Raw genomic sequence first — 12,259 nt, 5'->3', positions numbered from 1 at the left:
AAAATAATGCATATAGGTATAAAATAATGCATATAGATATAAAATAATGTATGCATATAAAATAATGCATATAGATATAAAATAATGCATATAGATATAAAATCATGAATATAGATATAAAATCATGAATATAGATATAAAATAATGCATATAGATATAAAATAATGCATATACATATAACAATGCATATACATATAAAATAATACATATACATATAAAATAATGCATATAGATATAAAATAATGCATATAGATATAAAATAATGTATGCATATAAAATAATGCATATAGATATAAAATTATGCATATACATATAACAATGCATATACATATAAAATAATGCATATAGATATAAAGTAATGCATATAGATATAAAATAATGCATATACATATAAAATAATGCATATAGATATAAAGTAATGCATATAGATATAAAGTAATGCATATACATATAACAATGCATATACATATAAAATAATGCATATAGATATAAAGTAATGCATATACATATAAAATAATGCATATAGATATAAAATAATGCATATAGATATAAAATAATGCATATAGATATAAAGTAATGCATACAGATATAAAGTAATGCATATAGATATAAAATAATGCATATAGATATAAAATAATGCATATAGATATAAAGTAATGCATATAGATATAAAATCATGAATATAGATATAAAATCATGAATATAGATATAAAATAATGCATATCGATATAAAATAATGCATATAGATATAAAGTAATGCATATAGATATAAAGTAATGCATATAGATATAAAGTAATGCATATACATATAACAATGCATATACATATAAAATAATGCATATAGATATAAAATAATGCATATAGATATAAAATAATGCATATACATATAACAATGCATATACATATAAAATAATGCATATACATATAAAATAATGCATATAGATATAAAATAATGTATGCATATAAAATAATGCACATAGAACAGATGCTGACTGCATATATAAACTATTGCTCGTTTTATATCTATCTATCTATCTATCTATCTATCTATCTATCTATCTATCTATCTATCTATCTATCTATCTATCTATCTATCTATCTATCTATCTATCTATCTATCTATCTATCTATCTATCTATGCAACTTTAATGCACATTCTATGAATCTGGAATATGAATGATCAATGCATTATACTTTGCGTCTAGGACATTAATGCTCAATTCTTATAGAAAATTGATGATGAGTGTATCTAGAAACTATTGCACATTTTATTTAGAACAACTACTACTTAAAGTTCATATCATTTGAGCATGAATCTATACTATAATGCATAAATAAATGTTTAATTCAATGCATAGGGAACTTTAATGCTAAAAGCATGTAGAGCGTGAATGATCCATGGATAAAAACATTCATATTTTTTGCTCACAGGACATTAATGCTCAATTCTTATAGAAAATGAGATTTTGAGTGCATCTAGAAACTATTGCATATTATATTTAGAACAATTAAAAATATATATATATATATTTAGTAAATCTACTATAATAAAATTGCATATATATTTTACACACACACACACACACACACACACACACACACACACACACACACACACACACACACACACATATATATATTAATCTATATAAAATGAGCAATAGTTTATATATGCAGTCAATATCTGTGTTCTATATGCATTATTTGTTCTAATAGAATTGAGAATGCATTCTTACACATTCAGTTAAGTATTAATGTACTAAACAAACAAGTTTCCATATGCATTAATATATACTGTATCTATATGCATCTTTGTGCATAAGTAGCTTCATAAGAACGATGTATATGAGTAATATATTATATACTGTATCTATATATGCATCTATGTGCATAAGTAGCTTCATAAGAACGATGTATATGAGTAATATATTATATACTGTATCTATATATGCATCTATGTGCATAAGTAGCATCATAAGAACGATGTATATGCATTAATTGTTCTATAAGCGTGTCTATTAGTCAACTTTATGCGTCTGTGGAATGAGTCACACAGTCAGAATTCAATCTGCTATAAGCATAAAAACATCCATACGTTTTGTTTATAGAGCATAAATACTCAATTATAGAAATATTTATGATGCTGTGATAGTGCTCAAATCATACACAACGATTTCTGCTTAACGCATATGATAATGTGTAGATCATGCATGTCCAATGATCTTTAACCCATTTAAGCCCACCGGCAACTATAGTTGTCGCAGTGTATAGTTGTCATTTTCCTTTTGTAAGTATTTTTCTAGATAGTATCCATGTTTTATATCTCAATGACACGCAAGAAAACAACCAAATAAAGGATTTCAAGAGAAAAAACCAGCAGCCATTATTAGGGCCAAGCTCAAAGAACCCAATAAGATATGCCAACATGGCTAACAGTGTCGGAACTGCAACAATGAGCAATTAAAGGCGTTTTAAGGTGATTTTAGGCAAAACGACTGAAAAATCATATATACAGTCACTAATAATGATTTATCACTTTTGACCAATAGGTGGAACAGTCATGAAATTGATGTGGTCAGAGCGAGGTGACAATGACACAGGCAAAGTTTGGTGTCATTATGTCAAAGTATTGCAGAAATACAGCCTCCAGAGTGATTTTGGCATATTGCCTCAACTTCATCGCTGCAGTATATGAAAACGGTTTTGTCTGTTGACAAGAAATTAACTTTTTGCTGTCATGGTCTGAAGATGCTACGGTTCAATTTTGGTGAAAATCAGACAAACGGTCTAGAAGGAGTTTGGAAAAGTAGGTTTGTAAAGGAAATCACAATATTGAAAAGGAAGTGTGGCCAAATGTGGTAAAATTGAGATCTATGTTCTTGGCATGACCCAAGGAATCAATTAAAACCAGTTTTATGACAATAGTCAAATTTAATCAAAAGTTATTAGCATTTTTGTAAAATTCATTATAACTTTTGTCCACAAGGTGGCGCTGCCCCGGAAATTTTTGAGTACTTTCAGGGCTTGGTGCTGAAGACATACTGAGTTTCGTAATGATATGCAGATGCGTTCATAAAATATATCACTTTTCGACAAATTTCAAAATGGCCGACGCCCAAAATGTTTGATATGGGAAAATTGGATATGGTATGACTCGGCGTGAGTTTTATGATTATTGGCTAAAGCATTCTGAAGTTATAATTAAAAACATCCAATTTTTGTACCTCTGGACCACACGCCAAAACGCTGCAGGCAGCCTCAGGTCATGGTTGTCATAACACACACCAAGTTTGGTTAGAATATGCTAAAGCGATGCGGAGATATAGCCTGACATTCGTTTTTGTGGGCACTTTGTCATTTGCGAGTTATTCGAGAACAGTTTGAATAATCATCTTGAATCCTCTTGTTTTGTCAGCATAGTCCGAAGATGATCTGGTGCAATTTTCATGAAAATTGGGGCAATAGCCTAGTAGGAGTTTGCAAAAGTACGTTTTTCGGAAAATTCAGAGTCATAGGGCTCAGGAATCAGAGGAAAAAAGAATTTAGTTTCTAGCCCTTATGCTGCATTCACACCAAAGGCGAATAGAGCGTCAAAATCACGTCTACCGGACGCTTGAACATTTTGAATCCATTCAAAGCTGTGGACGCGTGTATACGTAAAATCGAGCGTTTGAAGCGAAATAGAGGCACGTTCAAGGCGCTCCAGGAGAAATATGTCATAAAACACCACTCTGCCTCTTTTCATGTTCATTAAAAATATATATTAAACATTAATAGCCACACAAATGTGGTCCAGGCAACACCTACATTATCTTCACTGCATGTATATTTAAATATCCTTAAAAAATTAAGTTATGAAACTTCTCTTTCCCCTCAGTCAAAACGATTTGGCAGACAACAAATTATAGATTCATGAGAGCAAAGATCGGCCGTAAAATCCTCAAAAGACGAATTATATCTCATGTTTAACCACTACAGGACATCAGAGCTCACCCCTTCACCGTTGAGTCCTTTTTTCTGCATCCTGGCTGATTTGTAGATTATATGCACAAAAAAACTCTGTATTTTCATATTTTTGCCAATTTCGCATTGATTTCCTATGGGGGTCATTTTTGACCCGAAGGTCCTGAGTGTGAGTTTTTTTTAATGACCACTTAGACTTTTTAAATCCTGTCCCCAATTTTTTTGGGTGTTCATATACCAAGTACCAATAAAGTCACCAAGTTTCGGACCATTCCGATGAAGCTACGATTTTTAACATTGTTTTTTTTAAACGCTTCGGGTCATTTTGACCCGAAGTACCCCAGAGGGTTAAAAAATGAATAGTAAGTTCTGTCATATTATTCAATTACTATTTTTGCCATGGTATGGATCGGTATTGAGGTATTTTAGTCTGGTATCGTATCGAAGTCATAATGTTGGTATCGTGACAACACTATTCTATATAAAAAGTATTTACTGATATTCTCTTTTTTTGTTATCATGGTTTACAAATGTGTACCTTTTTACATTTTTACTCTTTTAGTTTTACGTTTTGTCAAGGGCTTGTTTACATTTATACTTAATTATAGTACACTACTGAAGGCCAACGCTGCAAGTTAAATGAAACGTTTTTAAGTAAAATTGTTGAAAATTATTGCGATTTAAATTAGTCAATAGATTAATCGATGAATTGATAAATTAGTCGATAGACTAATCGATAAATTAGTCAATAGGTTAACCGACAAATTAGTCGATAGGTTAATCGATGAATTGATAGGTTAATTGATGTAACGATAAATTAGTCGATAGACTAATCGATAAATTAGCCGATAGGCTAATCGATTAATTTATAAATTAGTCGACAGGTTAATCGATGAATCGATAAATTAGTCGATAGACCAAGCGATAAATTAGTCAATAGGTTAACCGACAAATTAGTCGATAGGTGTATCGATGAATCGATAGGTTAATAGATGAATCGATAAATTAGACGATAGACTAATCGATAGGTTAATCGATTATTTGATAAATTAGTCGATAGACTATTCAATAAATGTGTCGATAGGCTAATCGATAAATTAGTCGACAGGTTAATCGATGAACCGATAAATCAGTCGATAAACGAATCGATAAATTAGCCGATAGGTTAACCGATTAATCGCTAAATTAGCCGATAGGTTAACCAATTAACCGCTAAATTAGTCGATAGGTTAATCGATTAACTGCTAAATTAGTCGATAGGTTAATCGATAAATCGATAAACTAGTCGATAGGCTAATCAATAAATTAGTCGATAGGTAAATCGATTAATCGATAGATTAATCAATATAAAAATAGTCGTTAGTGGCAGCCCTAGTTGAAAGCAGTTATTTTGAGATGCCAAATGTTCTCCTAGTCAAATTTGACATTGAAGGGGTGCATACAAAACATCAGCCCACCGGTAACTATTCAAATATGATTTTCAAGAAAAAAAACTAAAACCTGGGGAAAATAAATGCAGAACATGTTCACATAGGACACCATTAACATGGATATATCATGAAACCATTCAGAAAAATGTGGGCACAAGTGGGTTAATGTTGACTGCATGGGCACCAGTGTATAAGAACATCAATACTCCATGCACTTTAATATTCCATAAGCGTGCAGGACAGCTCGCATCAATTGACTTATAATATCACTAATGATCATATCGGGTCTGCATTAAGCGCACCGGATTTGAAAGGCGTAGAAAGCGTGTGGAAAGTATCTGAGATCCCATTGAACTCTGAGAGAGATTTACCTGGCAACAAAGGCACAGATGCGCATTACACACTTACTCTGATGTTTGTCACACGTGGTGAAATAGGACACAAGTGACAATCCATTAGAGGATACAAAGGGGAGACTTTCATCTCGGCATCCTCTGCTCTGAGTTTGCACTTCAGCCGGCCAGAAAGGCTTTCAGACATGAGCAGTGTGGGAGAATATCCGCTGATTATTGTGTTTCTGCTCAACATTGCATTGCTAGATAACCAGAAGGCCGTGCGTGAGGTGCTGGTGGGCGTTCTGTCGGCTCGGCATCATCATGACCTCCGGCAGGCCATAAGGGACACATGGCTGGGGTACATCAAACACCACCCGCACTTCCAGACACGGTCAGTACCACACACACACACACACACACACACACACACACACACACACACACACATGATGCATCTCATTAAAACTCACTCCACACACTGGTTTACTCTAGAAGATCAGACTTTATTGATCTGAGGGGTTTTTATGTTGGTCTGCAACTTTATCGAACCGTATAAATATTCCATGTTTAAATATCGTTCTGGCAAATGCTCATTAAAACCGGTCGAGCGGGATGTAATGCGACTCACTGCTGTTATTATGAAGAAATGAAGATGTTTGAAAGTATGTCATCTCATCAAAGCTGCAGTATTAAATGATTCAATCTGTCCATCCATCCATCCATCCATCGCTGTGTCTGTCCATCCATCCATTCATTCATCCATCCATCCATCGCTGTGTCTGTCCGTCCATCCATCCATTCATTCATCCATCCATCGCTGTGTCTGTCCATCCATTCATCCATCCATCGCTGTGTCTGTCCATCCATTCATCCATCCATCGCTGTGTCTGTCCATCCATTCATCCATCCATCGCTGTGTCTGTCCATCCATTCATCCATCCATCGCTGTGTCTGTCCATCCATCCATCCATTCATTCATCCATCGCTGTGTCCGTCCGTCCATCCATCCATTCATTCATCCATCCATCGCTGTGTCTGTCCATCCATTCATCCATCCATCCATCGCTGTGTCTGTCCGTCCATCCATCCATTCATTCATCCATCCATCGCTGTGTCTGTCCATCCATTCATCCATCCATCGCTGTGTCTGTCCATCCATTCATCCATCCATCGCTGTGTCTGTCCATCCATTCATCCATCCATCGCTGTGTCTGTCCATCCATTCATCCATCCATCGCTGTGTCTGTCCATCCATCCATCCATCCATCCATCGCTGTGTCTGTCCGTCCATCCATCCATTCATTCATCCATCGCTGTGTCCGTCCGTCCATCCATCCATTCATTCATCCATCGCTGTGTCCGTCCGTCCATCCATCCATTCATCCATCGCTGTGTCCGTCCGTCCATCCATCCATTCATTCATCCATCCATCGCTCTGTCCGTCCATCCATCCATCCATTCATCCATCCATCGCTGTGTCTGTCCGTCCATCCATCCATTCATTCATCCATCCATCGCTCTGTCCGTCCATCCATCCATCCATTCATCCATCGCTGTGTCCGTCCGTCCATCCATCCATTCATTCATCCATCCATCGCTGTGTCTGTCCGTCCATCCATCCATTCATCCATCGCTCTGTCCGTCCATCCATCCATCCATTCATCCATCGCTCTGTCCGTCCATCCATCCATCCATTCATCCATCGCTGTGTCCGTCCGTCCATCCATCCATCGCTGTGTCCGTCCATCCATCCATCGCTGTGTCCGTCCGTCCGTCCATCCATCCATCGCTGTGTCCGTCCGTCCATCCATCCATCGCTGTGTCCGTCCGTCCATCCATCCATTCATTCATCCATCCATCCATCGCTCTGTCCGTCCATCCATCCATTCATTCATCCATCCATCGCTCTGTCCGTCCATCCATCCATTCATTCATCCATCGCTGTGTCGGTCCGTCCATCCATCCATCGCTGTGTCCGTCCGTCCGTCCGTCCGTCCATCCATCCATTCATTCATCCATCCATCCATCGCTGTGTCCGTCCGTCCATCCATCCATTCATCCATCCATCGCTCTGTCCGTCCATCCATCCATCCATTCATTCATCCATCGCTGTGTCCGTCCGTCCATCCATCCATCGCTGTGTCCGTCCGTCCGTCCATCCGTCCATTCATTCATCCAGCCATTCATTCATCCATCGCTGTGTCCGTCCATCCATTCATCCATCCATCCATCGCTGTGTCCGTCCGTCCATCCATCCATCGCTGTGTCCGTCCGTCCATCCATCCATTCATTCATCCATCCATCGCTCTGTCCGTCCATCCATCCATTCATTCATCCATCCATCGCTCTGTCCGTCCATCCATCCATCCATTCATTCATCCATCGCTGTGTCCGTCCGTCCATCCATCCATTCATCCATCGCTGTGTCCGTCCGTCCATTCATTCATCCATCCATCGCTGTGTCTGTCCGTCCATCCATCCATCCATTCATTCATCCATCCATCGCTCTGTCCGTCCATCCATCCATCCATTCATCCATCCATCGCTGTGTCTGTCCGTCCATCCATCCATTCATTCATCCATCCATCGCTCTGTCCGTCCATCCATCCATCCATTCATCCATCCATCGCTGTGTCCGTCCGTCCATCCATCCATCCATTCATTCATCCATCCATCGCTGTGTCTGTCCGTCCATCCATCCATTCATTCATCCATCCATCGCTCTGTCCGTCCATCCATCCATCCATTCATCCATCGCTCTGTCCGTCCATCCATCCATCCATTCATCCATCGCTGTGTCCGTCCGTCCATCCATCCATCGCTGTGTCCGTCCGTCCATCCATCCATCGCTGTGTCCGTCCGTCCATCCATCCATCGCTGTGTCCGTCCGTCCATCCATCCATTCATTCATCCATCCATCGCTCTGTCCGTCCATCCATCCATTCATTCATCCATCCATCGCTCTGTCCGTCCATCCATCCATCCATCCATTCATTCATCCATCGCTGTGTCGGTCCGTCCATCCATCCATCGCTGTGTCCGTCCGTCCGTCCATCCATCCATTCATTCATCCATCCATCCATCGCTGTGTCCGTCCGTCCATCCATCCATTCATTCATCCATCGCTGTGTCCGTCCGTCCATCCATCCATCGCTGTGTCCGTCCGTCCGTCCATCCATCCATTCATTCATTCATCCAGCCATTCATTCATCCATCGCTGTGTCCGTCCGTCCATCCATCCATCGCTGTGTCGGTCCGTCCATCCATCCATTCATTCATCCATCGCTGTGTCCGTCCATCCATTCATTCATTCATTCATCCATCCATCCATCGCTGTGTCCCGTCCATCCATCCATTCATTCATCCATCCATCCATCCATCGCTGTGTCGGTCCGTCCATCCATCCATCGCTGTGTCGGTCCGTCCATCCATCCATCGCTGTGTCGGTCCGTCCATCCATCCATTCATCCATCCATCCATCGCTGTGTCGGTCCGTCCATCCATTCATCCATCCATCCATCGCTGTGTCGGTCCGTCCATCCATCCATTCATCCATCCATCCATCGCTGTGTCCGTCCATCCATCCATCCATCGCTGTGTCCGTCCATCCATACATCCATCCATCCATTGCTGTGTCGGTCTGTCCGTCCGTCCATCCATCCATCCATCCATCCATCCATCCATCGCTGTGTACGTCCATCCATCCATCCATCCATCGCTGTGTCGGTCCGTCCGTCCATCCATCGCTGTGTCCGTCCATCCATCGCTGTGTCCGTCCATCCATCGCTGTGTCCGTCTGTCCATCGCTGTGTCCGTCCGTCCATCGCTGTGTCCGTCCATCCATCGCTGTGTCCGTCCATCCATCGCTGTGTCCGTCCATCCATCGCTGTGTCCGTCCATCCATCGCTGTGTCCGTCCGTCCATCCATCCATTCATCCATCACGGTGTTATTCCATCCATCCGTTCATCCAGCGCTGTGTCCATCCATCCATCGCTGTGTCGTTCCATCCATCCATCCATCCATCCATCGCTGTGTCCGTCCATCCATCGCTGTGTCCGTCCATCCATCGCTGTGTCCGTCCATCCATCGCTGTGTCCGTCCGTCCATCGCTGTGTCCGTCCATCCATCGCTGTGTCCGTCCATCCATCGCTGTGTCCGTCCGTCCATCCATCCATTCATCCATCACGGTGTTTTTCCATCCATCCGTTCATCCAGCGCTGTGTCCATCCATCCATCGCTGTGTCGTTCCATCCATCCATCCGTTCATCCAGCGCTGTGTCCATCCATCCATCGCTGTGTCGTTCCATCCATCCATCCATTCATCCATCGCTGTGTCCGTCCATCCATCCATCGCTGTGTCGGTCCGTCCATCCATCCATTCATCCATCCATCCATCGCTGTGTCGGTCCGTCCATCCGTCCATTCATCCATCCATCCATCGCTGTGTCGGTCTGTCCGTCCGTCCATCCATCCATCCATCCATCACTGTGTCCGTCCATCCATCCATCCATCCATCGCTGTGTCCGTCCATCCATCCATCCATCCATCCATCGCTGTGTCGGTCTGTCCGTCCGTCCATCCATCCATCCATCCATCGCTGTGTACGTCCATCCATCCATCCATCGCTGTGTCGGTCCGTCCATCCATCGCTGTGTCCGTCCGTCCATCCATCCATCCATCCATCGCTGTGTCGGTCTGTCCGTCCGTCCATCCATCCATCCATCCATCCATCCATCGCTGTGTACGTCCATCCATCCAGCGCTGTGTCCGTCCATCCATCCATTCATTCATCCATCGCGGTGTTGTTCCATCCATCCATCCATCCATCGCTGTGTGTGAAAAAACTGTTCCATTTGTTCATGTTTAATAATTTGTTATAATGTAATAATCCATCGCTGTCATTCCATCCATCCATCACTGTCATTCCATCCATCCATCCATTCATCCATCCATCACTGTCATTCCATCCATCCATTCATCCATCCATCACTGTCATTCCATCCATCCATCCATTCATCCATCCATCACTGTCATTCCATCCATTCATCTATCCATCACTGTCATTCCATCCATCCATCCATTCATCCATCCATCACTGTCATTCCATCCATTCATCCATCCATCACTGTCATTCCATCCATTCATCCATTCATCCATCCATCACTGTCATTCCATCCATTCATCCATCCATCACTGTCATTCCATCCATCCATCCATTCATCTATCCATCCATCCATTCATCTATCCATCACTGTCATTCCATCCATCCATCCATTCATCCATCCATCACTGTCATTCCATCCATTCATCCATCCATCACTGTCATTCCATCCATTCATCCATTCATCCATCCATCACTGTCATTCCATCCATTCATCCATCCATCACTGTCATTCCATCCATCCATCAGTCATTCCATCCATCCATCCATTCATCTATCCATCACTGTCATTCCATCCATCCATCCATTCATCCATCCATCACTGTCATTCCATCCATCCATTCATCCATCCATCACTGTCATTCCATCCATCCATCCATCCATTCATCCATCCATCACTGTCATTCCATCCATTCATCTATCCATCACTGTCATTCCATCCATTCATCCATTCATCCATCCATCACTGTCATTCCATCCATTCATCCATCCATCACTGTCATTCCATCCATTCATCCATTCATCCATCCATCACTGTCATTCCATCCATTCATCCATCCATCACTGTCATTCCATCCATTCATCCATCCATCACTGTCATTCCATCCATTCATCTATCCATCACTGTCATTCCATCCATCCATCCATTCATCCATCCATCACTGTCATTCTATCCATCCATTCATCCATCCATCGCTGTTGTTCCATCCATCCATCCATCCATCCCTCATCCATGGATGATCTCAAGATGCACATCAGTAATGTTTATAAAAGCTTCTTAAATGCCCTAATTGAACTAAAGCCTAATCCTGGCTTAATCTGAGCCCCGTCTGTGGAACCAGGCCTGAACTGAAGTATTTGACTGGTACTGAATGTAAAGAAGCTCAAAGATGCACCTCAGAGACACGCCAGTGAAAACAGGAAACCTCTGTGAGGACGGCAATGACATTTATTTTCTAAAATCAAAGTAAAACCTCAATATTGCAATACATCAAGGTCGACACAGCAGCCTCTCAAAAAACACTCCAGTCTCCGTGAAGCTCAAGTGCTCAGAGGTAAAGCAATATCCTTTAAAAGGCCAATTCCATATAACGGATAAATACAATAATGTTCAGTGAAATAAAATAGTCAAAGCCTGTTTGCCCTGGACGTGCTGGTCTCAGCTGCGGATCCTCATCTCAGATTAAACACCCGTGATTCAGAAACGACCGGCTAATGCACTTCAGCTTTGGCTGAGAAGAGGAAAAACACACAGATGTAGAATAGCCCACACGTCATTCTGTGTTCAGAGCTATGCTACACCCCCAGTAGTGTTGCACCATCCATCCATCCATCCATCCATCACTGTGTTGATCCGTCCATCCATCAA

The 12,259-nt window shown here is 41.2% G+C and overlaps 1 protein-coding gene across 1 annotated transcript in view; it reads left to right on the top strand.

Annotated features, from left to right (window-relative positions):
* The window catches only part of b3galnt2 (beta-1,3-N-acetylgalactosaminyltransferase 2), a 51,401-nt gene that overhangs the window by 1,015 nt on the left and 38,127 nt on the right, over positions 1-12,259 (top strand). Inside the window, exon 2 of the mRNA XM_079843606.1 lies at positions 5,993-6,119. Coding sequence (XP_079699732.1) covers positions 5,993-6,119 — 127 coding nt within the window. The remainder of the gene's footprint in view (positions 1-5,992; positions 6,120-12,259) is intronic.

The sequence above is a fragment of the Gobio gobio genome (genome assembly GCF_949357685.1).
Source record: "Gobio gobio genome assembly, chromosome: 18".
In the NCBI taxonomy this organism is placed as follows: Eukaryota; Metazoa; Chordata; class Actinopteri; order Cypriniformes; family Gobionidae; genus Gobio; species Gobio gobio.
The sequence above is the reverse complement of the archived record's forward strand: the minus strand, read 5'-3'. Positions and strand labels throughout refer to the sequence as shown.